Source organism: Oncorhynchus masou, chromosome 15 (genome assembly GCF_036934945.1).
Source record: "Oncorhynchus masou masou isolate Uvic2021 chromosome 15, UVic_Omas_1.1, whole genome shotgun sequence".
NCBI classification, from domain to species: domain Eukaryota; kingdom Metazoa; phylum Chordata; class Actinopteri; order Salmoniformes; family Salmonidae; genus Oncorhynchus; species Oncorhynchus masou.
Genome location: NC_088226.1, coordinates 1,170,698 through 1,198,144, shown reverse-complemented (window position 1 = coordinate 1,198,144; position 27,447 = coordinate 1,170,698). Strand labels below are relative to the sequence as shown.

Here is a 27,447-nt window from a genome sequence, read left to right as displayed (position 1 = left end):
CAACCACAGCAAGTCAAGAACTTAATCAATAAAGTCAATGAATTAATCAATTAAACATAATACATTATCATCAATCAATGGCTGTGTTTACACAGGCAGCCCAATTCTGATCTTTTGCCACTAATTGGTCTTTTGAACAATCCGATCAGATCTTTTGTCAATAATTGGGTAAAAGATCAGAACTGGGCTGCCAGTGTAAACACAGCCATTTGGTTATTGAGAAAATGAATGGGACACAGAGGACATTGATAGGACATACAGAACATATAGACATACAGGAATATACCTAGAGCAAAAGGACAACACGTCACACACAGTCAAAACCACTCAGGGAAAACCACCGACAGAGCACTTAACGAAGCAACCAATCATGTGAAGGAACACCCAAACAGAAAGGATTATGTAATGACAGCCAGCCTATCAGACAATAAGTAGGAACTCCCTGTCTGAACATTGACAACTCACTGGATCTTTGGTTTTTGATGAAGAACAGCTTGAGGCGCTCCTTGAAAGTGTTTTCATTCACATAGAATTCTACCTGCACCCTGAGAGAGGGAGGGATGGAGAGAGGGAGGGATGGATGGAGAATGACCAGTGAAGAGGAAGATGGGTAACAGGTGAATACCAAAGTAAAGGGAGTGGGAGTAGTGGAGATTGAGGGAAAGGTAGATATATATGGGAAAATAAAAGGAAAGAAATGAGACAACAGAGAGCGAGAATGAAAAGAGGAGAGTGGAGTGAGAGAATAGAGGTGGAGAGAGAGAGAGACATAGAGAGAGGTGATAATGGTTATAGGAACAGCAGCAATACGTTGGGAAATAAATAACAGTGTGGTTAGGTTATATTAAAGACGGGAGGAAATGATGTCGCTGTGTGTCTTCCCCAGTCAGTCAGCCTGCCATGGCAGCGGCAGTCAGCCTCGTTATCTCTGCTGATTAAATATAGAGCAACAAATGACTTCCCTCTGTTCTGCTGAATATGAAGAGTCCATAATTACTGCTCTCTCCTCCCTCACCCCCCCCAGTCCCTACTGCCAGACAGACCACATAGTACACACACAGCCAACGCCTGAAATACACACCTCCATATGTCATTAAGATCCTATATCGGTATATGGACACATACAGGAAGGAACTCAGTCACATGGGATAACATGCAAAACAAAGACAGGAGTAGTGAGTGCACTCCATGGATACCTACATATGAACACAAACACAAAAAAGCGCACGCATGCAGTCCAGCATGTACTCACACATACACACTGTCATCAAGAAATCTCATTTCCTGGTAGACCCCCTCATGAGAGATTGGCCACTTCTCCTGTTCTTTCATCCTACAGAAAGTGGCGTAGAGGAAGGCAGCGCTGGATGACCCAGACACAGGATGAAAACAGAGGCCCAGCACACACAGGTGCTCTGCCTCATGTACACAGATGAAACTGAAAGGTCACAATCTAATCTCCTTACTGGTGGGGGTCTTCACAGGGTTTTAATACTGTAGATGAAAACCAGGACCCCACATAGTGGTCCCTCAGTCAGTCAGTCACAAACACACACACACACACACACACACACACACACACACACACACACACACACACACACACACACACACACACACACACACACACACACACACACACACACACACACACACCGTTAGCAACCATACACTCTTAGCACATGGGAAATGTTGCTCTTTGTTGCTATGGTGATGGAGCATCTTTCTCTCTGTCGATATATCTCTCAGACACGCGCGTTTGCACACACACACTGCAGATCTGTCAGCCAACTCTTTGTATACATGAACATGCTGGATAAAATGCTAAAAAACACCAAGGAGAGTAAAATGCACCATTGGGTAAGAAACGTATTTGCAACCGAATGCAGTGAGAAAACTTTACACAATGCACTTGCCCATGTCCAATAACATATTTACTGTAAAGCAATCCTTCTCACCCCCCCCCCTTAAATGATTTAGATGCACTATTGTAAAGTGGCTGTTCCACTGATGTCAGAAGGTGAATTCACCAATTTGTAAGTCGCTCTGGATAAGAGCGTCTGCTAAATGACTTAAATGTAAATGTAAATGTAGGCTCTACCCTTCATTAACATCTGGCCTTAAAGTACACATAAAGAGATGGATTACTTCTGTCTGCAGACAACCATTACCATTAAACACACATGTCCCATAACATATTTACTGTAGGCTCTACCCTTCATTAACATCTGGCCTTAAAGTACACATAAAGAGATGGATTACTCCTATCTGCAGACAACCATTACCATTAAACACACATGTCCCATAACATATTTACTGTAGGCTCTACCCTTCATTAACATCTGGCCTTAAAGTACACATTATTGCCTGCTATACCACAATATATGTAAATAGGTAACAGAGTCATAACAGTTAAAGAATACGGCTGATCAGTGTGTGTCGCACTTCAAATGATTGAATGACCCTCATTATCACTAGATACAGAGCTAAAGCCATGGTACATTAGGCAGGCTGGGGTTTAGATGGTATGGTATTGTGGCAGTGGATTTGAACTGGGTCCGTACTAATTCCTACATTAGCACTGATAAAGATCAAAGCATTAGCTCTAGAAACTGTTCCACTTTGTAATGGAACAGTCCTCTACACAGTCAGTACTATGAAGCACAATCTGGAACTTTCTGTACAGCAACAGCCTCTAAAATAAATGTAGATAAACAAAGTAAAAACGGTGAGTGCTCTGCTTTCTGGCACCTGTCCCTGTTTTCCACACATGAATCTGTTTTACTTACAACTAAACCCTATCAGGCTCTTCCTCCTACCTCCCCCCCCTCCTACTTTCCCTCTCCCATCCCCCCTCCTCCTACCTTCCCTCTCCCATCCCCCCCCCTCCTCCTCCTACCTTCCTTCCCTCTCCCATCCTCCTCCTCCTCCTACCTTCCCTCTCCCACCCCCCTTCCTACCTTCCCTCTCCCATCCCCCCTCCTCCTACCTTCCCTCTCCCATCCCCCTCCTCCTCCTACCTTCCCCCTCCCACCCCTCCTTCCTACCTTCCCTCTCCCATCCCCCTCCCTCCTCCTACCTTCCCTCTCCCATCCCCCCTCCCCTCCTCCTCCTACCTTCCCTCTCCCATCCCCCTCCCTCCTCCTACCTTCCATCTCCCATCGTCCTCCTCCTACCTTCCTTCTCCCATCCCCCTCCTCCTCCTACCTTCCCTCTCCCATCCCCCTCCTCCTCCTACCTTCCCTCTTCCCATCCTCCTCCTCCTACCTTCCCTCTCCCACCTACCTTCCTCTCCCTCTCCCATCCCCTCCTCCTCCTACCTTCCCCTTCCCTCTCCCCATCCTCCTCCTCCTTCCCTCTCCCTTCCTCCCCTCCCCATCTTCCCTCTCCCATCCCCCTCCTCCTATCTCCACTCTCCCATCCTCCTCCTATCTTCCCTCTCCCATCCCCCTCCTATCTTCCCTCTCCCATCCTCCTCCTATCTCCCCTCTTCCATCCCCCTCCCATCTTCCCTCTCCCATCCCCCCTCCTATCTTCCCTCTCCCATCCTCCTCCTATCTTCCCTCTCCCATCCTCCTCCTATCTTCCCTCTCCCACCCCCTCCTATCCCTTCCTCTCTCCCATCCTCCTCCTATCTTCCCTCTCCCATCCCCCTCCTATCTTCCCTCTCCCATCCCCCTCCACCCCTATCTTCCCTCCATCCCATCCCTCTCCCATCCCCCTCCTATCTTCCCTCTCCCATCCCCCCCTCCACCCCTATCTTCCCTCTCCCATCCCCCATCCTCCTATCTTCCCTCTCCCATCCCCCTCTTATCTTCCCTCTCCCATCCCCCTCCTATCTTCCCTCTCACATCCCTCTCTCCCATCCTCCTCCTATCTTCCCTCTCCCATCCCCCTCCTATCTTCCCTCTCCCATCCCCCTCCACCCCTATCTTCCCTCTACCATCCCCTCCTATCTTCCCTCTCCCATCCCCCTCCTCCCCTATCTTCCCTCTACCATCCCCCATCCCCTCCTATCTTCCTCTCCCATCCCCATCCTATCTTCCCTCTCCCATCCCCCTATCTTCCCTCTCCCATCCCCATCCTATCTTCCCTCTCCCATCCCCATCCTATCTTCCCTCTCCCAACACCCTCCTATCTTCCCTCTCCCATCCCCATCCTATCTTCCCTCTCCCAACCCCCTCATATCTTCCCTCTCCCAACCCCCTCATCCTATCTTCCCTCTCCCAACTCCCTCCTATCTTCCCTCTCCCATCCCCATCCCATCTGCCTCCCTCTCCCATCCCCCTCCCATCTTCCCTCATCCCAACCCCCTCCTATCTTCCCTCTCCCATCCCCATCCTATCTTCCCTCTCCCATCTTCCCTCTCCTCCCTCCTATCTCCTATCCCTCTCCCATCCCCATCCTATCTTCCCTCTCCCATCCCCCACCCCTATCTTCCCCCTCTCCCATCCCCTCCTCTCCCATCCCCCTCCCTTCCCTCTCCCATCCCCCCTCCTCCTATCTCCCCACTCTCCCATCCTCCTCCTATCTTCCCTCTCCCATCCCCATCCTATCTTCCCTCTCCCAACCCCCTCCATCCCATCCTATCTTCCCTCTCCCAACTCCCTCTCCCCCTATCTTCCCTCTCCCAACACCCTCCTATCTTCCCTCTCCCATCCCCATCCTATCTGCCCTCTCCCATCCCCTCCCAACCCCTCCTATCTTCCCTCTCCCCCATCCTATCTTCCCTCCCTCCCAACTCCCTCCTATCTTCCCATCCCCTCCCATCCTCCCTTCCCCTCCCATCTTCCTATCTCCACTCTCCCATCCCCCTCCTATCTTCCCTCTCCCAACTCCCTCCTATCTTCCCTCTCCCATCCCCATCCTATCTTCCCTCTCCCATCCCCCTCCTATCGTCCCTCTCCCATCCCCTCCTCCTCCTCCCTTCCCTCTCCCATCCCCCTCCTCCTATCTCCACTCTCCCATCCTCCTCCTATCTTCCCTCTCCCAACTCCCTCCTATCTTCCCTCTCCCATCCCCATCCTATCTTCCCTCTCCCATCCCCATCCCTTCCCTCCCATCCCCATCCCTCCCTCCCATCCCCTCCCTCCCTCTCCCATCCCCTCCTCCCCTCTCCCTCTCCCATCCCCCTCCTCCTATCTCCACTCTCCCATCCTCCTCCATCCCTCTCCCTCCTATCTTCCCTCTCCCATCCCCATCCTATCTTCCCTCTCCCAACCCCCTCCTATCTTCCCTCTCCCATCCCCATCCTATCTTCCCTCTCCCATCCCCTCCTATCTTCCCTCTCCCATCCCCATCCTATCTTCCCTCTCCCATCCCCCTCCTATCTTCCCTCTCCCATCCCCCTCCGATCTTCCCTCTCCCATCCCCTCCGATCTTCCCTCTCCCATCCCCATCCTATCTTCCCTCTCCCATCCCCATCCTCCTCCTACCTTCAGTCTGCTGTTAATTACCCATCTCTTATTCATTCCATCACCCTGGCTCTTCCCACTATTGTTATTTCCTTACTCTACACACTAAAGGTGATCACCCTTTCAGCTGTCCAACCATCCATATCTCTATTTATGAGTCTCTTTATAGTCCCTCCAACTCTGAAAGAAGCCATGGCAACTTTCCACAGCAACGAACAAATCATTTGAGAAGTCACTCTGCTCCTGATGTGCTTCTAAGAGGCAGCTTTGAGACTTGAGGGGGCCACAGAAGAGAAGAAGTAAAGTGGAAATATAGCCGTGGGATAGATTATAGTGTGATTGTTATCTAAAGGAGGGAAACAAGAAAAACACACTAAAAACTCACGAAGAACATTATTTCAAAGCCAAAGAAGAACAAACCACACAATAACACATCGCTCCTAGCAATAACCTGACTACATTTCCTAAAAAGCTTTACTCATTATGATGTAAGAGTAGATAATTGCTCAAAATAATTGCTTTGGTAGATTAAATCTTTTAATTGTATTAGTGGAAAAAGGGCAAATATTGCTTCAAACAAAGAAACATGTCAGATAGAACCAGAGGTAAGGTTGATTATTATTGATGATTGATTATTTTTCTTCTTTAGATACATCATCTATAAGATTTAATGTGGTTCAACGGTCATTAATTAAACAGATTTTTAAACAACAAAAAGAATTGTTTACCGACTAAAATGACAAAAACCTACTGCAAAGAACTTAGAACAACTTGAAACAGCTGTTGAAACAACTGTTGATTTACAAATGGTTGTAGTGAGAAAATGTGATGATTGATAAACAATGGATGAAGTAATACAACCTTGCATTGTGGGTAAAACAGACACTTGTACTAAGACGGGGAATGTCATTTATAACAATCAATCAAATGATGACATTGATCTCATGGATCAAGTCATTGCATCCATAGCTCTACGAATTTCACAGTGTTTACATCAACCGTGACCCATCCTTCAGCTTACCAAAGACAGTGGCCCAGGCTATTGAAATCACTGATTGTGCCTTTAATGTTTTTGAGCACTGACCTGAGTGAGCACCAGAGAGACACTGACCATCCCCATCACAGCACTGACCTGAGTGAGCACCAGAGAGACAACAGACCTCACACTGACCAATGGTGGTGTGTGAGGTGTGACAGTCACCAGGTGACAAGCGATAGACTAACCTGCCCTCGAGAAGACAACCGTTGGAAAACAGAGGAAACAGAACAAACCGTTTGAAGCTTTTACTATCAGTTCAAGTGCAATTTATCAAACTAATTCTTCCTTTCTATAATAAAGGATCCATGGCGATTTAAACCACAGGTCTTCCCTGACGGTAATAAAAAGTAACAAACTACTAAAAAAACGTTCCCTGCTAGATAAAAGACAACAGAGAGAAAAGGCCAGGGTTCATCTAATGGTGAGTGATGCAAAATTAGGCCTGAGGGAAGACATTTGCATTTCTGAAATTGCATTTATGAGAGCATAAGAGAAAGTGTGAGGGAGGTAGAGAAGAGAGAGAGAGCACCAGAGAGACAACAGACCTCACACTGACCATCCCCATCACAGGACTGACCTGAGTGAGCACCAGAGAGACAACAGACCTCACACTGACCATCCCCATCACAGCACTGACCTGAGTGAGCACCAGAGAGACACTGACCATCCCCATCACAGCACTGACCTGAGTGAGCACCAGAGAGACACTGACCATCCCCATCACAGCACTGACCTGAGTGAGCACCAGAGAGACAACAGACCTCACACTGATCCCCATCTGACCATGAGCACAGCTGACCATCCCCATCACATCACTGACCTGAGTGAGCACCAGAGACAACAGACCTCACACTGACCATCTCCATCCCCATCATTGACCATCCCCATCACAGCACTGACCTGAGTGAGCACCAGAGACAACAGACCTCACACTGACCATCTCCATCACAGCACTGACCTGAGTGAGCACCAGAGAGACACTGACCATCCCCATCACAGCACTACTGACCCATCACAACCTTTATACAGCAGTTAATACAATGCAATGTAAATAGTCTGGTGGCCATCGGATTAATTGTTCAGCAGTCTTATGGCTTGGGGGTAGAAGCTGTTAAGGAGCCTTTTGGTCCTAGACTTGGGGCTCCGGTACCATTTGCCGTGCCATAGCAGAGAAAACAGTCTATGACCTGGGTGACTGGAGTCTCTGACAATTTTATGGGCTTTCCTCTGACACCGCCTATTATATATATATTGGGCCGTTCGCACTACCCACTGTAGCACCTTACGATCAGATGCCGAGCAGTTGACATACCAGGCCGGGATGCAACCGGTCAGGATGCTCTTGTTGGTACAGCTGTAGAACTTTTTGAGGATCTAGGGACCCATGCCTAATCTTTTCAGTCTCCTTAGGGGGAAAAGGTTTTGTCATGCCCTCTTCCCGACTATTTTGATGTGCTTGGACCATGTTAGTTTGTTGGTGATGTGGATGCCAAGGAACTTGAAACTCTCGACCCGCTCCCCGTCGATGTGAATGGGGGCCTGTTTGGCCCACCTTTTCCTGTAGTCAACGATCAGCTCCTTTGTCTTGCTCACATTTAGGGAGAGGTTGCTGTCCTGGCACCACACTGCCAGTACTCTGACCTCCTCCCTATAGGCTGTCTCATTGTCGTCGGTGATCACTGTTGTGTAGTCAGCAAACTTAATGATGGTGTTGGAGTCGTGTTTGGCCACGCAGTCGTGGGTGAACAGGGAGTACAGGAGGGGACTAAGTACACACCCCTGAGGGGCCCCAGTGTGGAGGATCAACGTGGCAGACATGTTCTGCCTACCCTTACCACCTGGGTGCAGCCTGTCAGGAAGTCCAGGATCCAGTTGCAGAGGGAGGTGTTAAGTCCCAGGGTCCTTAGCTTAGTGATGAGCTTCGTGGGCACTATGGTGTTGAACGCTGAGCTGTAGTCAATGAACAGCATTATCACATAGGTGTTTCTTTTGCCCAAGTTGGAAAGGGCAGTGTTGAGTGCGATTGAGATTGTGTCATCTGTGGATCTGTTGGGGCGGTATGCAAGTTGGAGTGGGTCTAGGGTATCCGGGAGGATGCTGTTGATGTGAGCCATGACCAGCCTTTAAAAGCACTTCATGGCTACCGATGTGAGGGGTGGTAATAATTTAGGCAGATTCCCTTTGGTTCCTTGGGCACAGAGACTATGGTGGTCTGCTTGAAACATGTATGTATTACAGACTCGGTCAGGGAGAGGTTGAAAATGTCAGTGAAGACACTTGCCTCCTGGTAATCCGTCTGGCCCCGCGGCTTTGTGAATGTTGACGTGTTTAAAGGTCTTGCTCACATCGGCTACCGAGAGCATAATCACACAGTCATCCAGAACAGCTGGTGCTCTCATGCATGCTTCAGTGTTGCTTGCCTTGAAGCGAGCATAAAAGGCTTTTAGCTCGTCTGGTAGGCTCGCGTCACTGGGCAGCTTGTGTCTCGGTTTCCCTTTGTAGTCCGTAATAGTTTTCAAGCCCTGCCACATCCGACGAGTGTCAGAGCCGGTATAGTATGACTCAATTTTAATCCTGTATTGACGCTTTGCTTGTTTGATGGTTCATCTGAGGGCATAGCGGGATTTATTATAAGCATCCGGATTTCTGTCCCGCTCCTTGAAAGTGGCAGCTGTAGCCTTTAGCTCGATGCGGATGTTGCCTGTAATCCATGGCTTCTGGATGGGATATGTAGGTAGGGTCACTGTGGGGATGACATTGTCAATGAGCTTATTGACAATGCCGATGACTGAGGTGGTATACTCCTCAATGCCATTGCATGAATCCCGGGAACATATTCCAAAAAATGCTAGCAAAACAGTCCTGTAGCGTAGCATCCGTGTCATCTGACCACTTCCGTATTGAGCTAATCACTGGTACTTCCTGCTTTAGCCTTTGTTTGTAAGCAGGAATCCAGAGGATAGAATTATGGTCAGATTTGCCAAATGGAGGGCGGGGGAAAGCTGTATATGTGTCTCTGTGTGTGGAGTAAAGGTGGTCCCTCTGGTTGCACATTTAACATGCTGGTAGAAATTCGGTTAAACTGATTTAAGTTTGCCTGCATTAAAGTCCCCGGCCAATAGGAGCGCCGATTCTGGAGGAGCATTTTCTTGTTTGCTTATGGCCTTATAGAGTTGGTTGAGTGCAGTCTTAGTGCCAGCATCAGTCTGTGGTGGTAAATAGACGGCTCCAAATAATATGGATGAGAACTCTCTTGGTAGATAGTGTGGTATACAGCTTATCATAAGATACTCACAGGCGAGTCTCAACACTTCTTTAATATTATACATCGCGCACAATACAATGGTAGAAAGAGGTAAAAAGGTAGAAATACAAAAAGGTAGAACAATTTAACATCCATTTGACTGACTTTGTGTCCTTCCCTGCTTAGCATAACTCCTTTTGAAATGTTCAAGGTCCTTCTTTTGATAGTAAGTATGCCGGTTCAAAAGTACATGGAAAAGAGAAAATGAAAAAAAGAGGACTCTCTCTCAAAAGATAAGGCCTTTAAAAAGCTCTCACAAATCACACTGATAGTGTGCATTGACAATGACGTGCATTTGAATTCTTTAATTGAGCGATTGAGAGATTTCATTTGTCACCTTACTCCCAATAAATATTCTGTGAGCAGAGATACGCCTAGTGTGTTCCAAGACCCACAATGCATTTATTTAGAAGAATAAAGGTGATAGATAAAGGATTAATGAGTGACTGTTTAAATCAGAGTGGGGAAGTTGGAGAGCAGTCAGAGATGACTTGGAGACACAGGAACAGGCAGACAAAGAGTGCGGCAACAACGCCAATCACAGCCTACAAATAAGGAGAGAGGAATTCAATGGGGCGACAGGAGGCAGGGAAATTGCACACCACTATGGCAGCCTAGTCTCACAGTGTTAGGTGTGCGCCACTCTGCTTCCACCATTGAAGGAGAGCTAGGCAGGGGCAACGCGACCCTGACCCAGATACACACTGGGTATTGAAGAAGAGGAAAAGGAGGGTTTCTTTGCGAAAGGAAAAACCTGTTCCCCTTCCTCAACAGGCTATAAGCTGAGAACATGTTTTTTTTCTTTATACTATTTTTATACAGAACTGAGAATGTGTAGTATGTATTCACTGTGAAGAGACAGAACATAATTCATTGTTTTTATCAACACATTCACCAGCTGAACACAGACATGGTTATATCAACACACCACTGTAGACACAGATTCCTCACATCCCCATACTGAAGGTTTTATCAGTCTCAAGGCTCTGGCGATAACACCTTAAGATTCCCTCTCTCTTCTGCTCTCTCTCTGTCTCTGTCTCTCTCTCTCTCTCTCTCTCTCTCTCTCTCTCTCTCTCTCTCTCTCTCTCTCTCCCTCTGCCTCTCTCTCTCTCTCTCTCTCTGCTCTCTCTCTTCTGCTCTCTCTCTCTCTGTCTCTCTCTCTCTCTGTGTCTCTGTCTCTCTCTCTCTCCTGCTCTTTCTCTCTCTCTCTCTCTCTCTCTCTCTCTCTCTCTCTCTCTCTCTCTTCGGCTCTCTCTCTCTAGGATGCGGATGTATACAGTTAGTATGCTATGGGGGAAAATAACAGCAGTCATCTTCTGCACTGTGGCTGATATGAAGGTACATCCTTGCTTGAGCCTCCGATGCTCACCTTTCCCCTGCCCCCGCAATCCCTTCACACACTGCACACAAAATGAAAGTCATCATTTCCCAGGTCTGTGCATTGTGCAGGCCACAATGACAGTAAGCATGTGTGCTCAACAGCCTTTCACTACCATTTCCAGCCAAGCTCTAATGTTAGATCTTTACTGATTAAACCACACCATACATCATCAGTGCAGCTGTCCTCCATGCTACCTTCCCTTCACCCCCCATCTCAGTGAATCCTCCTCCATCCCTGTCTCCATCACTCTCTTCTCTCACTCCGGGAACCTGTTTACTCACACCCGGTCTCGTCTCTCCTATCCTACTTGAATGGGGGGTTAAAAGGCTTCGAGTGATAGAACGGGATTCCAATATGTCTGCAGAAAGAATTGGGTGTCAGCTACGATAGGACACTTTGGGTTTGAACTACAGTAAGTGAAGTAGGATGTTCTTGGGACGATCGATTCCTATTGTAGCTAAGACCTCTATTCAGTAAAGACCCTTATTTCCCCCTAACACTACCAATCACAACCGATAAACCACTGCTACTCAACTAAATACTGTAGAAGTTTTCTTATTCCAGCTACTCAGAAAGACAATGACAATCCAACCATCTGTGGCATTTCATCTACCAATCTCCTCATTCTACATGATGTATTGTACTCCGATGGGTGAAATATGAGCCGATTCATCTCTGTGCCCTCTTCTCAGTGTCTCATGGGCTGCTTGGGGCACGATACAATTCCTGCAGCGTGTTACACTAATATGATTTGGTACCGGGAGAGAAACAATCAGATGGACGTGTGTTTGTGATCCCTCCACACGAGCACACACACACACACACACACACACACACACACACACACACACACACACACACACACACACACACACACACACACACACACACACACACACACACACACACACACACACACACACACACACACACACACACACAGAGTGGATAATTGCATTTGACAAAATACACTTATGCAACCATAGCCCATGTATTGCATTTTTAGTAGAGTAGATTGGTTAATACTTGGTTAGTTATTATTTCTAGAGAGGTTATTTCTTGGTTAGTTCTTATTTCTAGAGAGGTTATTTATTTATTGATCAAGACCATTGTGAGGCAGATAGATAACATCAGAGGTATTGATCCTTTCCTATGGTCTTCTTTCATCCATCCTGCATTCTCCTTTGTTTTATTCAAAGCCTGGCTTTTGGGAATTTACAATAGTTTTACTAGATAGCATTATGTAGGTCTTATCTTACACAACATATTCATAACCAGTTTGTGGATAAAATCATGTGTGGTGTAAAGAGGTCAGCAAAGAGTCACTGTGTATGTAAAATAATTGTAAAAAACAATATATATATACAGTGGGGAGAACAAGTATTTGATACACTGCCAATTTTGCTGGTTTTCCTACTTACAAAGCATGTAGAGATCTGTAATTTTTATCATAGGTACACTTCAACTGTGAGAGACAGAATCTAAAACAAAAATCCAGAAAATCACATTGTATGATTTTTAAGTAATTAATTTGCATTTCTACGTGACCCCAAACCTTTTAACGGTAGTGTATTTTTCACTAACAAGCCCTCAGGAGAACATGAAGTTGACAGCCTAACAGGCTATATGGGTAACTATGACACAAGGCTTTATGTAACGTAACATTGAAGGAGGCCTTGGATTTAATTCATGACATTTCTATGAAAACACCTATCCCTGTAGTCTATCTGTCATCATTACTCAGGTGTATAGGTTTACTTCTGATTCCCATGCTTCAGTGTACTGCTACATAGGCTGGCATAATTACTGTATAACCGTGTAACCGACGGTTATGGACGAAGACCGTCATGAAAATAAAATAACCGTCATAACCATTTAATATACAGTATAATCATTAGAATAGCAAAATAAATAAATAATAATAATAAAAATAATATACAGAACATATGTTTTTTTGCAGCACTGACACCAGTTCAGCAGAGGCAGTCAATAGGCTGGGCGCTAGCCACCCCTTGTATTTAACCCAGCAGCAAGCTACTGTGTGTTGACAGTGCTTGTCTTACTAGAAAGCAGCGGTTGGGGAATACTCATACCAGGCTCATTAACGCATAGCGGTTGGGGAATACTCATACCAGGCTCATTAACGCATAGCGGTTGGGGAATACTCATACCAGGCTCATTAACGCATAGTGGTTGGGGAACACTCATACCAGGCTCATTAACGCATAGCGGTTGGGGAATACTCATACCAGGCTCATTAACGCATAGTGGTTGGGGAATACTCATACCAGGCTCATTAACGCATAGTGGTTGGGGAATACTCATACCAGGCTAATTAACGCATAGTGGTTGGGGAATACTCATACCAGGCTCATTAACGCATAGCGGTTGGGGAATACTCATACCAGGCTCATTAACGCATAGCGGTTGGGGAATACTCATACCAGGCTCATTAACGCATAGCGGTTGGGGAATACTCATACCAGGCTAATTAACGCATAGTGGTTGGGGAATACTCATACCAGGCTCATTAACGCATAGCGGTTGGGGAATATTCATACCAGGCTTATTAACGAATACTCATACCAGCGGTTGGGGAATACTCATACCAGGCTAATTAACGCATAGTGGTTGGGGAATACTCATACCAGGCTTATTAACGCATAGTGGTTGGGGAATACTCATACCAGGCTCATTAACGCATAGCGGTTGGGGAATATTCATACCAGGCTTATTAACGCATAGCGGTTGGGGAATACTCATACCAGGCTAATTAACGCATAGTGGTTGGGGAATACTCATACCAGGCTAATTAACGCATAGCGGTTGGGGAATACTCATACCAGGCTCATTAACGCAGAGCGGTTGGGGAATACTCATACCAGGCTCATTAACGCATAGCGGTTGGGGAATACTCATACCAGGCTCATTAACGCATAGCGGTTGGGGAATACTCATAGCAGGCTCATTAACGCATAGCGGTTGGGCAGGAAATAAACATTCCTTAAACAAAACTGTGGATTTAATGCGGCCGCTCCCTCAGAGGCCATGCGCCTCACTGCCTGAGAATAAGATAACCACTCAGGATCTGCTCAAGGCTCTCTGGTCTATCCCATTGGTCTATCCTCCCTACAGCTGCCTCAGGCCAACCACAGGCCTGGGGTGAGGAAGATCATGTGGCTGTATACAGTTAGTATGATATGACGGAAAACACTAGTTGCCTTCTGAACTGTGACTGATGTGTGTAACTGTGAAAACACAGGGCGTAATGAACAAACAAACGCCCCAAACAGGGGGACTTAAACTGTCCAGGAAAAACCACGAAATGGGAAAACACGAAACCCATAGACGTGCACACAAGTACACCAAACAGACGGTCACAATAATTAATCCCGCACAAGGAACCAGGCGGGCCAGCTGACTAATAAAGCCTACTACTAACTACCTAACTCAAAACAGGTTAACTCAATAAACACATAAGGGGGGGGAGGAAATAATCAGTGGCAGCTAGTAGGCTGGCGACGACGACCGCCGAGCGCCACCCGTACGGGAAGGGGAGCGTCCTTCAGTCGGAGTCGTGACAATGTGATTGTTTATCCTTGCTTGAGCCTCCGATGCTCGCCCTTTCCCTCTGTACACAAAATGAAAGTCATCATTTACCAGGGCTGTGCACTGTGCAGGCCCCAATGACAGTAAGTAAGTGTGCTCAATACCCTTTTACTCAAACCGATTTCTAGCCAAGCTCTACCCAGCTAACAACAAATGTTCTCACAACTTTACGTTCCCTTCAAATCACTTACTTACGGGCCCTTCCCAATGATGCAGAGAGAAAATAATAATAATAATAATAACAAAAGAAATAAATACACAACTCTATCCACACACTCACTATACTCTATCCACACACTCACTATACTCTATCCACACACTCACAATACTCTATCCACGCACTCACTATACTCTATCCATGCACTCACTATACTCTATCCACACACTCACTATACTCTATCCACACACTCACTATACTCTATCCACGCACTCACTATACTCTATCCACACACTCACTATACTCTATCCGCACACTCACTATACTCTATCCACACACTACTATATCCGCACACTCACTATACTCTATCCGCACACTCACTATACTCTATCCGCACACACTATGCTCTATCCACACACTCACTATAGTCTATCCACACACTCACTATACTCTATCCGCACACTCACTATACTCTATCCACACACTCACTATACTCTATCCACACACTCACTATACTCTATCCGCACACTCACTATACTATATCCGCACACTCACTATACTCTATCCGCACACTTACTATACTCTATCCGCACACACTATGCTCTATCCACACACTCACTATAGTCTATCCACACACTCACTATACTCTATCACACTCACTATACTCTATCGATATACTCTATCCACGCTATACTCGCTATACTCTATCCACACACTCTATCCACACACTCGCTATACTCTATCCACACACTCGCTATACTCTATCCACACACTCGTTATACTCTATCCACACACTCGTTATACTCTATCCACACACTCGCTATACTCTATCCACACACTCGCTATACTCTATCCACACACTCGCTATACTCTATGTGGACTTCAGGAAACAGCAGAGGGAACACCCCCCTATCCACATCGATGGAACAGTAGTGGAGAGGGTAGTAAGTTTTAAGTTCCTCGGCATACACATCACAGACAAACTGAATTGGTCAACTCACACAGACAGCATCGTGAAGAAGGCACAGCAGCACCTCTTCAACCTCAGGAGGCTGAAGAAATTCGGCTTGTCACCAAAAGCACTCACAAACTTCTACAGATGCACAATTGAGAGCATCCTGGCGGGCTGTATCACCGCCTGGTACGGCAACTGCTCCGCCCACAACCGTAAGGCTCTCCAGAAGGTAGTGAGGTCTGCACAACGCATCACCGGGGGCAAACTACCTGCCCTCTAGGACACCTACACCACCCGATGTTACAGGAAGGCCATAAAGATCATCATGGACAACAACCACCCGAGCCACTGCCTGTTCACCCCGCTATCATCCAGAAGGCGAGGTCAGTACAGGTGCATCAAAGCTGGGACCGAGAGAATGAAAAACAGCTTCTATCTCAAGGCCATCAGACTGTTAAACAGCCACCACTAACATTGAGTGGCTGCTGCCAACACACTGACACTGACTCAACTCCAGCCACTTTAATAATGGGAATTGATGGGAAATGATGTAAAATATATCACTAGCCACTTTAAACAATGCTACCTAATATAATGTTTACATACCCTACATTATTCATCTCATATGTATACGTATATACTGTACTCTATATCATCTACTGCATCCTTATGTAATACATGTATCACTAGCCACTTTAACTATGCCACTTTGTTTACATACTCATCTCATATGTATATACTGTACTCGATACCATCTACTGTATCTTGCCTATGCTGCTCTGTACCATCACTCATTCATATATCTTTATGTACATATTCTTTATCCCCTTACACTGTGTATAAGACAGTAGTTTTGGAATTGTTAGTTAGATTACTTGTTGGTTATTACTTCATTGTCGGAACTAGAAGCACAAGCATTTCGCTACACTCGCATTAACATCTGCTAACCATGTGTATGTGACAAATAAAATTTGATTTGATTTTGATTTGACACACTCGCTATACTCTATCCACACACTCGCTATACTCTATCCACACACTCGCTATACTCTATCCACACACTCGCTATACTCTATCCACACACTCACTATACTCTATCCACACACTCACTATACTCTATCCACACACTCACTATACTGTATCCACACACTCACTATACTCTGTCCCCCCTCACTATACTCTGTCCACACACTCACTATACTCTATCCACACACTCACTATACTCTATACACACACTCACTATACTATATCCACACACTCACTATACTCTATCCACACACTCGCTATACTCTATCCACACACTCACTATACTCTATCCACACACTCACTATACTCTATCCACACACTCGCTATACTCTATCCACGCACTCGCTATACTCTATCCACACACTCACTATACTATATCCACACACTCACTATACTCTATCCACACACTCACATATACTACACTGACTCTCTTGCACTGGCTCTATGCACACTCACTATATTCTATCCACACCCTCACACATACTACACTGACTCTCTTGCACTGGCTCTATGCACACTCACTATATTCTATCCACACCCTCACACATACTACACTGACTCTCTTGCACTGGCTCTATGCACGCTCACTATATTCTATCCACACACTCACTACATTCTATCCACACACTCACACATACTACACTGACACTCCAACACACAATACAAACAACATAGACGGGTTCAAGTCCAGGCTCTGGCTGGGCCACTCAACGACATTCAGAGACATGTCCCGAAGCCAATTCTGCATTGTCTTGGCTGTGTGCTTAGGGTCGTTGTCCTGTTGAAAGGTGAACCTTTGCCCCCAGTATGAGATCCTGAGCGCTCTGTAGCAGGTTTTCATCAAGGATCTCTCTGTACTTTGCTCCGTTCTTCCTTCCCTTGATCCTGACTAGTCTCTCAGTCTCTGCCGCTGAAAAACATCCCCACAGCATGATGCTAATCACCACCATGCTGCCAGGTTTCCTTCAGACATGAAGCTTGGCATTCAGGCCAAAGAGTTCAATCTTGGTTTCACCAGACCAGAGAATCTTGTTTCTCATGTTCTGAGAGTCCTTTAGGTGCCTTTTGGCAAACTCCAACTGTCATGTGACTTTTACTGAGGAGTGGTTTCCATCTTGGCCTGTTTGGTGGAGTGCTGCAGAGATGGTTGTCCTTCTGGAAGGTTCTCCCATCTCCACAGACGTATTCTGGAGCTGTCTCAGAGTGGCCATCAGGTTCTTGGTGGTTCCAAACTTCTTCCACTTAAGAAGGATGGAGGCCACTGTGTTCTTGGGGACCTTCCATGCTGCATCCTGTCTCTGAGCTCTACGAACAATTCCTTTGACCTCATGGATTTGTTTTGCTGTGACATGCACTGTCAACTGTGGGACCTTATATAGACAGATGTGTGCTTTTCCAAATCATATCCAATCAATTGAATTTACCATAGGAGGACTCCAATGAAAAAAAGAATGCCCCTGAGCTCAATTTCGAGGCTCATAGCAGAGGGTCTTAGCAACAAATTCTAAAAGCCTGTTTTCACTATGTCATTATGGGTTATTGTGTGAAGATTGATGAGGATGTTCTAAAACATCATCCATTTTAGAATAAGGCTGCAACGTAACAAAATGTGGAAAAAGTCAAGGGGTCTGAATACTTTCCAAATGCACTGTATATGTTATTTCGGTCAGATAGGGGAGAGGCTGTGAGGTGTTGTTTTATTCGTTTTTTAAAGCTGATTTTGTTTGCTTTCGTAATTTGAGACGGAAGGGAGTTTCATGTAACCATAACTCAATACAATACTATGCGTTGCCTTAAATTTGTTTTGGACTTGGGGACTGTGAAGAGACCACTGGTGGCATGTCTGGTGGGATACGTACTGTATGTCTGTCAGAACTGTATGTTTTTTTGTTTATACAGACAATTTGGAATTTTCATCACTGTAACATTTCTCATAAAAAAAACAAGAAGTGATGCTGTGCTGCGGGGACTAGCTTCCATTTAACCACCAAAGCATTAGTGAGATTGGCCACTGATGTTGGGCGATTAGGCCTGGCTTTCAGTCGGTGTTCCAATTCATCCCAAAGGTGTTTGATGGGGTTGAGGTCAGGGCTCTGTGCAGGCCAGTCAAGTTCTTCTACACCGATCTTGACAAACTATTTCTGTGTGGACCTCGCTTTGTGCAAAGGGGCATTGTCATGCTGAAACAGGAAAGGGCCTTTTCCAAACTGTTGCCACACAGTTGGTAGCACAGAATCATATAAAATGCCATTGTATGCTTAAGATTTCCCTTCACTGAAACTAAGGGGCTTAGCCCGAACCATGATAAACAGCCCAAGACCATTATTTTGCCTCGACCAAACTTTACAGTTGAACTTCACACTATGCATTGGGGCAGGTAGTGTTCTCCTGGCATCCGCAAAACCCAGATTCGTCCGTCGGACAGTGTGATTCATCACTCCAGAGAACACGTTTCTAATGCTCCAATGGCGGCGAGCTTTACACCACCTCCAGCCCATTTCATGAAGCTCCCAATGAAAAGTTATTGTGTTGACGTTGCTTCCAGGGGCAGTTTGGAACTCGGTAGTGAGTGTTGCAACCGAGGACAGACGATCTGTTCTGTGAGCTTGTACCGCCTACGACTTTGCGGCTGAACCATTGTTGCTCCTAGACATTTCCACTTCACAATAACAGCACTTACAGTTGACCGGGACAGCTCTAGTAGGGCAGACATTTTATGAACTGACATGTTGGAAAGGTGGCATCCTATGACTGTGCCACGTAGAAAGTCAATAAGCTCGTCAATAAGGCCATTCTACTGCCATTGTTTGTCTATGGACATTGCATGGTTGTGTGCTCGATTTAATATGTGGCTGAAATAGCCGAATCCACTCATTTAAAGGGGTGTCCACATCCTTTTGTGTGTATATATATATATATATTGTATTTATTATTGTATTATACAGGGCACATTTGGAAAAGAGATCTAGGTCTCAGTCTTCCCAGTCAAAATAAAGGTTAAATAAAAAATGTAAAAGGACATGCCGTAGGGTCTATCACACTGTGGATTCAACAAGTTATTCTTATCAAATGATCCCTACTGTATCTCTTAGCAGTCAATTATCATACTTAACACTCTTAAGGCTAGGAGAGGAACACTGCACAGAGGGAGGTTTTATACATTACACTGTGACCACAGGTGAGGTACACAATATTCCGATACATAGCATTCTTACTTAGACTACGAGAGGGGAGATAGCAATATTGTGCACAGTAGGGAGGCAGACGCAGCATTATAAAATATTATAAACCAGGTGGTTCGAGCCCTGAATGCTGATTACCTTAAAGCCGTGGTCTATTAGTCCTCATAACATGGGAATGACAAAACATTTATTTTTACTGTTCTAATTCCGTTAGTAACCAGTTCATAATAGCAATAAGGCACCTAAGGGGTATATGATATTCTCCGGTTTGCGCGTGCAAAATAACTGCCCTTAGCAAATATATTTTAGCCATATATCACACACTCTCCTGCCTTATTGCTTAATTATGATACAGAGTATGGAGGCAACCCCAGCATTATATAGTATTATTATGGTACAGAGTATGGAGGCAACCCCAGCATTATATAGTATTATTATGGTACAGAGTATGGAGGCAGCCCCAGCATTATACAGTATTATTATGATACAGAGTATGGAGGCAGCTCCAACATTATACAGTATTATTATGGTACAGAGTATGGAGGCAGCCCCAACATTATACAGTATAATTATGGTACAGAGTATGGAGGCAGCCCCAACATTATACAGTATTATTATGGTACAGAGTATGGAGGCAGCCCCAACATTATATAGTATTATTATGGTACAGAGTATGGAGGCAGCCCCAGCATTATACAGTATAATTATGATACAGAGTATGGAGGCAGCCCCAACATTATACAGTATTATTATGATACAGAGTATGGAGGCAGCTCCAACATTATACAGTATTATTATGGTACAGAGTATGGAGGCAGCCCCAGCATTATACAGTATTATTATGGTACAGAGTATGGAGGCAGCCCCAGCATTATACAGTATTATTATGGTACAGAGTATGGAGGCAGCCCCAGCATTATACAGTATTATTATGATACAGAGTATGGAGGCAGCCCCAGCATTATACAGTATAATTATGATACAGAGTATGGAGGCAGCCCCAACATTATACAGTGTTATTATGATACAGAGTATGGAGGCAGCCCCAACATTATAACATTATACAGAGTATTATTATGTATTATTATACAGAGTATGGCACCCCAACATTATACAGTATTATTATGGTACAGCCCCAGCATTATACAGTATTATTATGGTACAGAGTATGGAGGCAGCCCCAGCATTATACAGTATTATTATGATACAGAGTATGGAGGCAGCTCCAACATTATACAGTATTATTATGGTACAGAGTATGGAGGCAGCCCCAACATTATACAGTATTATTATGGTACAGAGTATGGAGGCAGCCCCAACATTATACAGTATTATTATGGTACAGAGTATTATTATGGAGTATGGAGCCCCAACATTATACAGTATTATTATGATACAGAGTATGGAGGCAGCCCCAGCATTATACAGTATAATTATGATACAGAGTATGGAGGCAGCCCCAACATTATACAGTATAATTATGATACAGAGTATGGAGGCAGCCCCATTATTATACAGTATTATTATGGTACAGAGTATGGAGGCAGCCCCAACATTATACAGTATTATTATGATACAGAGTATTATGCCCCAGCATTATACAGTATAATTATGATACAGAGTATGGAGGCAGCCCCATTAACATTATACAGTATTATTATATGGATACAGAGTATGGAGGCAGCCCAACATTATACAGTATTATTATGATACAGAGTATGGAGGCAGCCCCAACATTATACAGTATTATTATGGTACAGAGTATGGAGGCAGCTCCAACATTATACAGTATTATTATGATACAGAGTATGGAGGCAGCCCCAAAATTATACAGTATTATTATGATACAGAGTATGGAGGCAGCCCCAACATTATACAGTATAATTATGATACAGAGTATGGAGGCAGCCCCAGCATTATACAGTATTATTATGATACAGAGTATGGAGGCAGCCCCCATTATACAGTATTATTATGGTACATTATACAGTATACAGTATTATTATGGTACAGAGTATGGAGGCAGCCCCAGCATTATACAGTATTATTATGATACCAACATTATACAGTATTATTATGATACAGAGTATGGAGTATTATTATGATACAGAGTATGGAGCCAACATTATACAACAGATTATACATTATACAGTATTATTATGATACAGAGTATGGAGGCAGCCCCAACATTATACAGTATTATTATGATACAGAGTATGGAGGCAGCCCCAACATTATACAGTATAATTATGGATACAGAGTATGGAGGCAGCCCCAACATTATACAGTATTATTATGGTACAGAGTATGGAGGCAGCCCCAGCATTATACAGTATTATTATGGTACAGAGTATGGAGGCAGCCCCAACATTATACAGTATTATTATGGTACAGAGTATGGAGGCAGCCCCAACATTATACAGTATTATTATGGTACAGAGTATGGAGGCAGCCCCATGGAGGCAGCTCCAACATTATACAGTATTATTATGGTACAGAGTATGGAGGCAGCTCCAACATTATACAGTATTATTATGATACAGAGTATGGAGGCAGCCCCATTAACAGTATTATTATACAGCAGCTCCAACCAACATTATAATTATGATACAGAGTATGGAGGCAGCCCCAACATTATACAGTATTATTATGGTACAGAGTATGGAGGCAGCCCCAACATTATACAGTATTATTAGAGTATACAGAGTATGGAGGCAGCCCCAACATTATACAGTATTATTATGATACAGAGTATGGAGGCAGCCCCAACATTATACAGTATTATTATGGTACAGAGTATGGAGGCAGCCCCAACATTATACCCAGCCCAACATTATACAGTATAATTATGATACAGAGTATGGAGGCAGCCCCAACATTATACAGTATTATTATGATACAGAGTATGGAGGAAGTCCCAACATTATACAGTATAATTATGGTACAGAGTATGGAGGCAGCCCCAGCATTATACAGTATTATTATGGTACAGAGTATGGAGGCAGCTCCAACATTATACAGTATTATTATGGTACAGAGTATGGAGGCAGCCCCATTAACATTATACAGTATAATTATGGTACAGAGTATGGAGGCAGCCCATTATACAGCATTATACAGAGTATTCCCAACATTATACAGTATTATTATGATACAGAGTATGGAGGCAGCCCCAACATTATACAGTATAATTATGATACAGAGTATGGAGGCAGCCCCAACATTATACAGTATTATTATGCTCCAACATTATACAGAGTATGGAGGCAGCCCCATTATACAGTATTATTATTACAGAGTATGGAGGCACAACATTATAATTATGATACAGAGTATGGAGGCAGCCCCAACATTATACAGTATAATTATGATACAGAGTATGGAGGCAGCCCCAACATTATACAGTATTATTATGGTACAGAGTATGGAGGCAGCCCCATTAACATTATACAGAGTATAATTATGATACAGAGTATGGAGGCAGCCCCAACATTATACAGTATAATTATGGTACAGAGTATGGAGGCAGCCCCAACATTATACAGTATAATTATGATACAGAGTATGGAGGCAGCCCCAACATTATACAGTATATTATGGTACAGAGTATGGAGGCAGCTCCAACATTATACAGTATAATTATGGTACAGAGTATGGAGGCAGCCCCAACATTATACAGTATTATTATGGTACAGAGTATGGAGGCAGCCCCAACATTATACAGTATTATTATGATACAGAGTATGGAGGCAGCTCCAACATTATACAGTATTATTATGGTACAGAGTATGGAGGCAGCCCCAACATTATACAGTATTATTATGATACAGAGTATGGAGGCAGCCCCAGCATTATACAGTATTATTATGGTACAGAGTATGGAGGCAGCTCCAACATTATACAGTATAATTATGATACAGAGTATGGAGGCAGCCCCAACATTATACAGTATAATTATGATACAGAGTATGGAGGAAGCTCCAGTTTATTTTTGTCAATAAAAGTCAGGGTCACCGGCACTGTTTAATTTGTCAAGGCTGAGATGCCGCCATGATCTGCCCACCGTGCCTCAGCTTCAGGGCTTAACATTGTGGATGATTCTGCCTGCCAATTGAAAACCTCAACCAAATTAATGCACATTAAAACTGTTTTTTTTGTGTGTTTCCTTTGATGCTAATGTTTACCTACTGGGTGTGTTGGAGGGTTACCCAAAAAACTTCACATCAATCAGGAAGCTCATTAGAGCTTTATGGACTCTGACACCCACAATGCCCCTCTCACCTCCACCACCTCTTCTCTCCCTGCCTCAGGTCTGATCACAGACTCCATCTGTATCTCTGTATCACTCTCTTTGTACTATGATGTCCCTCGTATCAACCATTGTGCTGCATAATTCTCTGAAGTGATGGATTCCTTATCGGAGAATCACATTAGATGAGTTCATTTACAAGATGTTAAACCCATCTCAGATCTAGATATTGAGCAGCAACAGATCACTTCCTCATAGTGATCAGGGAGAAGCAGACTATGAATATTAGCAGTTTCAATGGCTACTAATCATGTTCCGGTTCTTTCATCTTTGCCAAATTGAGCTGGAGCATTGGAAGAGAAAATAGCAGAGATGTGGGTGAGATTGAATGAGGGATGATGGGGAAGGCGACGATCAAAAAGAGATTTAGTCTTAAAGACAAAAAGCTCTCATTTGTATGACAATACCAGTCTTTGCTCTAAGCCCCAATGAGACTGGCTGCTGTGATGAGACTGTCTCATTCGACTCTAAACAATTCAGCCAAACAAGTCATACTGTGGGGGGGATTCCTTTCCCTCTGTGTGTGTCATAAACTGTGTGTGTCTGTGTGTGTGTGTCATCCAACCTCAGACTGGCAAGTGGGTGTTGGAGCGAAACATTGGCACTTGAATAGATTGCCATGCCATAGTGAGCGCCAAGTAAGAAGGCTGCACAGACATTATTCTTGTTGTGTATAGACAACCATCAAACAAACACTTGATGAAGTATTAAGCTCTGGGCTGTGTACAAATGGTCCATCAAGTGCTTGATTCAAGACCATCACTGCATTACTAATGAAAGGAAAATATCCTCGTCACTCGACAACTCCATAACCGCTCACATGGAACAACCAATGAGGGAACCAAGTCCAGCTCCCTTCACCTGACCTATACGATGATGATAGGTCAAACAAACGAGGGAAGCAATTGTAAAGGTTCACTCTGAGCTGAAAGGCAATAATCGGCAGAAAATAACAAGGGTTTACAGCTGTACTTCAAGCTGTAAACCCTTGTCTGTTGTGGTGATCATTGCCTTTCATCTCAGGATGAACGTGTATAATACTTGTGTCATACCTGCTAAGAGAAGGGACTGTCTGTAACAATAGTGTTCGCTGATAGTTGACAAATCAATCTTTTTAGCATATCACAGCATAAACCATAAAATATCACCACTGCTGTAGTTAAATTCAGAATTCAGAATCCAGACGAGAGGCCTTGAGCGGCCTTGTAAGCCGCCTGATCTCGCGAGCTTACAGGAATGTTTGCTATGAGGCTACTTCAGTGGAAGTCTGAGTAGAGTGTTTGTGGTGTGTGAAGACAAGAGGCACTCCAGCAATCAAAACAAACATGGAAAGGGGAGGAAAGGGGAGGATGGAGTTCAAGGAGGGTAAAGTAACGACAAGGAACTATGTGTTGAGGAAATAGTTAAGGGGAAGAGGGTCCATGAGGGGCGGAATGAGTGGAGGGGGAGTTAAAGGGCTCAGTAAAGTGTGTTTTCCCAGAGCACAATGTGTGTGTATGCGAAAAAAGATAACTTATGCGTGCAAGATGTGTGAACATGTGTGACTATGTACGTAGATATGTGAACATTCTCTGGTTGTGTGTGTGTGTGTGTGTGTGAGTATGTGATATGTATGTGTGTATGTGTGCATATGTAAGCATGTGTGTGAGGATCCTAGTGTGAGTATGTACGTGTTTGTTTGTTTCCGTGTGTGTGTGTGTGTGTGTGTGTGTGTGTGTGTGTGTGTGTGTGTGTGTGTGTGTGTGTGTGTGTGTGTGTGTGTGTGTGTGTGTGTGTGTGTGTGTGTGTGTGTGTGTGTGTGTGTGTGTAGGAGAGTGTTGAAGCGTTGATTAATAGCGCAAACATTGTGACATGCGGGACAAACTGTCTGTGATTCAGCCTGGGAATTAAGCTGTCTGTCACCATTAATCAGCCGACTCTCTCCTGCACCGAGTCCATTTTTACCTGGTAATACTCCCACAGCCATTGGGATCAACACCATGAATCAGGATAGGATAAAATGCCCTGCATCCCTCCTTCTTGCTTTCATTCTGTCTCTGTCTTTCACTCACTCTTTTTCTCACTAACTCTCTCTCACATGACCTCACACACACACGCACATACAACCCCCCACACACACACAAACACAAACACTTACATTCCCATCGCCACACCAGCTTCGAACATCATTTAGTCACTTTTCTCTTATTGAAACCCAGTCCCATTGAAGAGGAGTGGCACTCAGTTCCAACTGCTGGGTGTGTGATTAGAGGAGAGGTGTGTGTGTGTGTGTGTGTGTGTGTGTGTGTGTGTGTGTGTGTGTGTGTGTGTGTGTGTGTGTGTGTGTGTGTGTGTGTGTGTGTGTGTGTGTGTGTGTGTGTGTGTGTGTGTGTGTGTGTGTGTGTGTGTGTGTGTGTGTGTGCGTGTGTGTGTGCGTGAGAGAGAGTTTGTGAGAGTGTGTCTGCTGCCACATTCAACAAAGAGGAGTGCAGAGTGAACATGAAGAGATCCCACTGTGTCGCTCTGAGCAGCACTGTGCCTGCTGAAGCCTTTGGAGTGATGAGCACCCAGCCATCTCCACTACAGCAGGGAATACATTATACATAAGTAGTACAACAATGTGCTCTCTCAGGGAGCAGCAGTTGAAGCACATCTGCTCAGTGTTCCTGGAAGCTCTCAGCCATGCAGACAATGGGGACAGTCCCAATGTTTATGGCCCCTATGTTCCCCACTTAATGTCCACTTTGTTTCTGTCATATGCATTTTCCATCCTCCTCCTCAGACATTTGGCTACGGTGTTTTAGTTAATACCAAGAAGACTGATCTTCTACTCTTTCTAGGGGTTGGATGGACAGATATCTATGTAGATCACATTCTAACTGCATTCCGAAGAAAGGAAAGGGCCTCACTGTGCTAAAGACAACCTTGGCTTTCACCACTGAACTGTAACCAGGATGTATCTTTCTCCCCATCTGAGTGAGGTTACACATTACAAGAGGCTACTGGTGAGAGGATGACCATGCACAGACCACAAGGCTTGTACTTCACACTTAACAATAAGACCTTTGGGAGTTCATGGGAAATAATAG

The 27,447-nt window shown here is 44.6% G+C and overlaps 1 protein-coding gene across 1 annotated transcript in view; it reads right to left on the bottom strand.

The window, feature by feature from the left end:
- LOC135555282 (potassium channel subfamily T member 2-like) overlaps positions 1-27,447 on the bottom strand; it is an 89,278-nt gene that overhangs the window by 59,600 nt on the left and 2,231 nt on the right. The window contains exon 3 of the mRNA XM_064987605.1: positions 466-545. Coding sequence (XP_064843677.1) covers positions 466-545 — 80 coding nt within the window. The remainder of the gene's footprint in view (positions 1-465; positions 546-27,447) is intronic.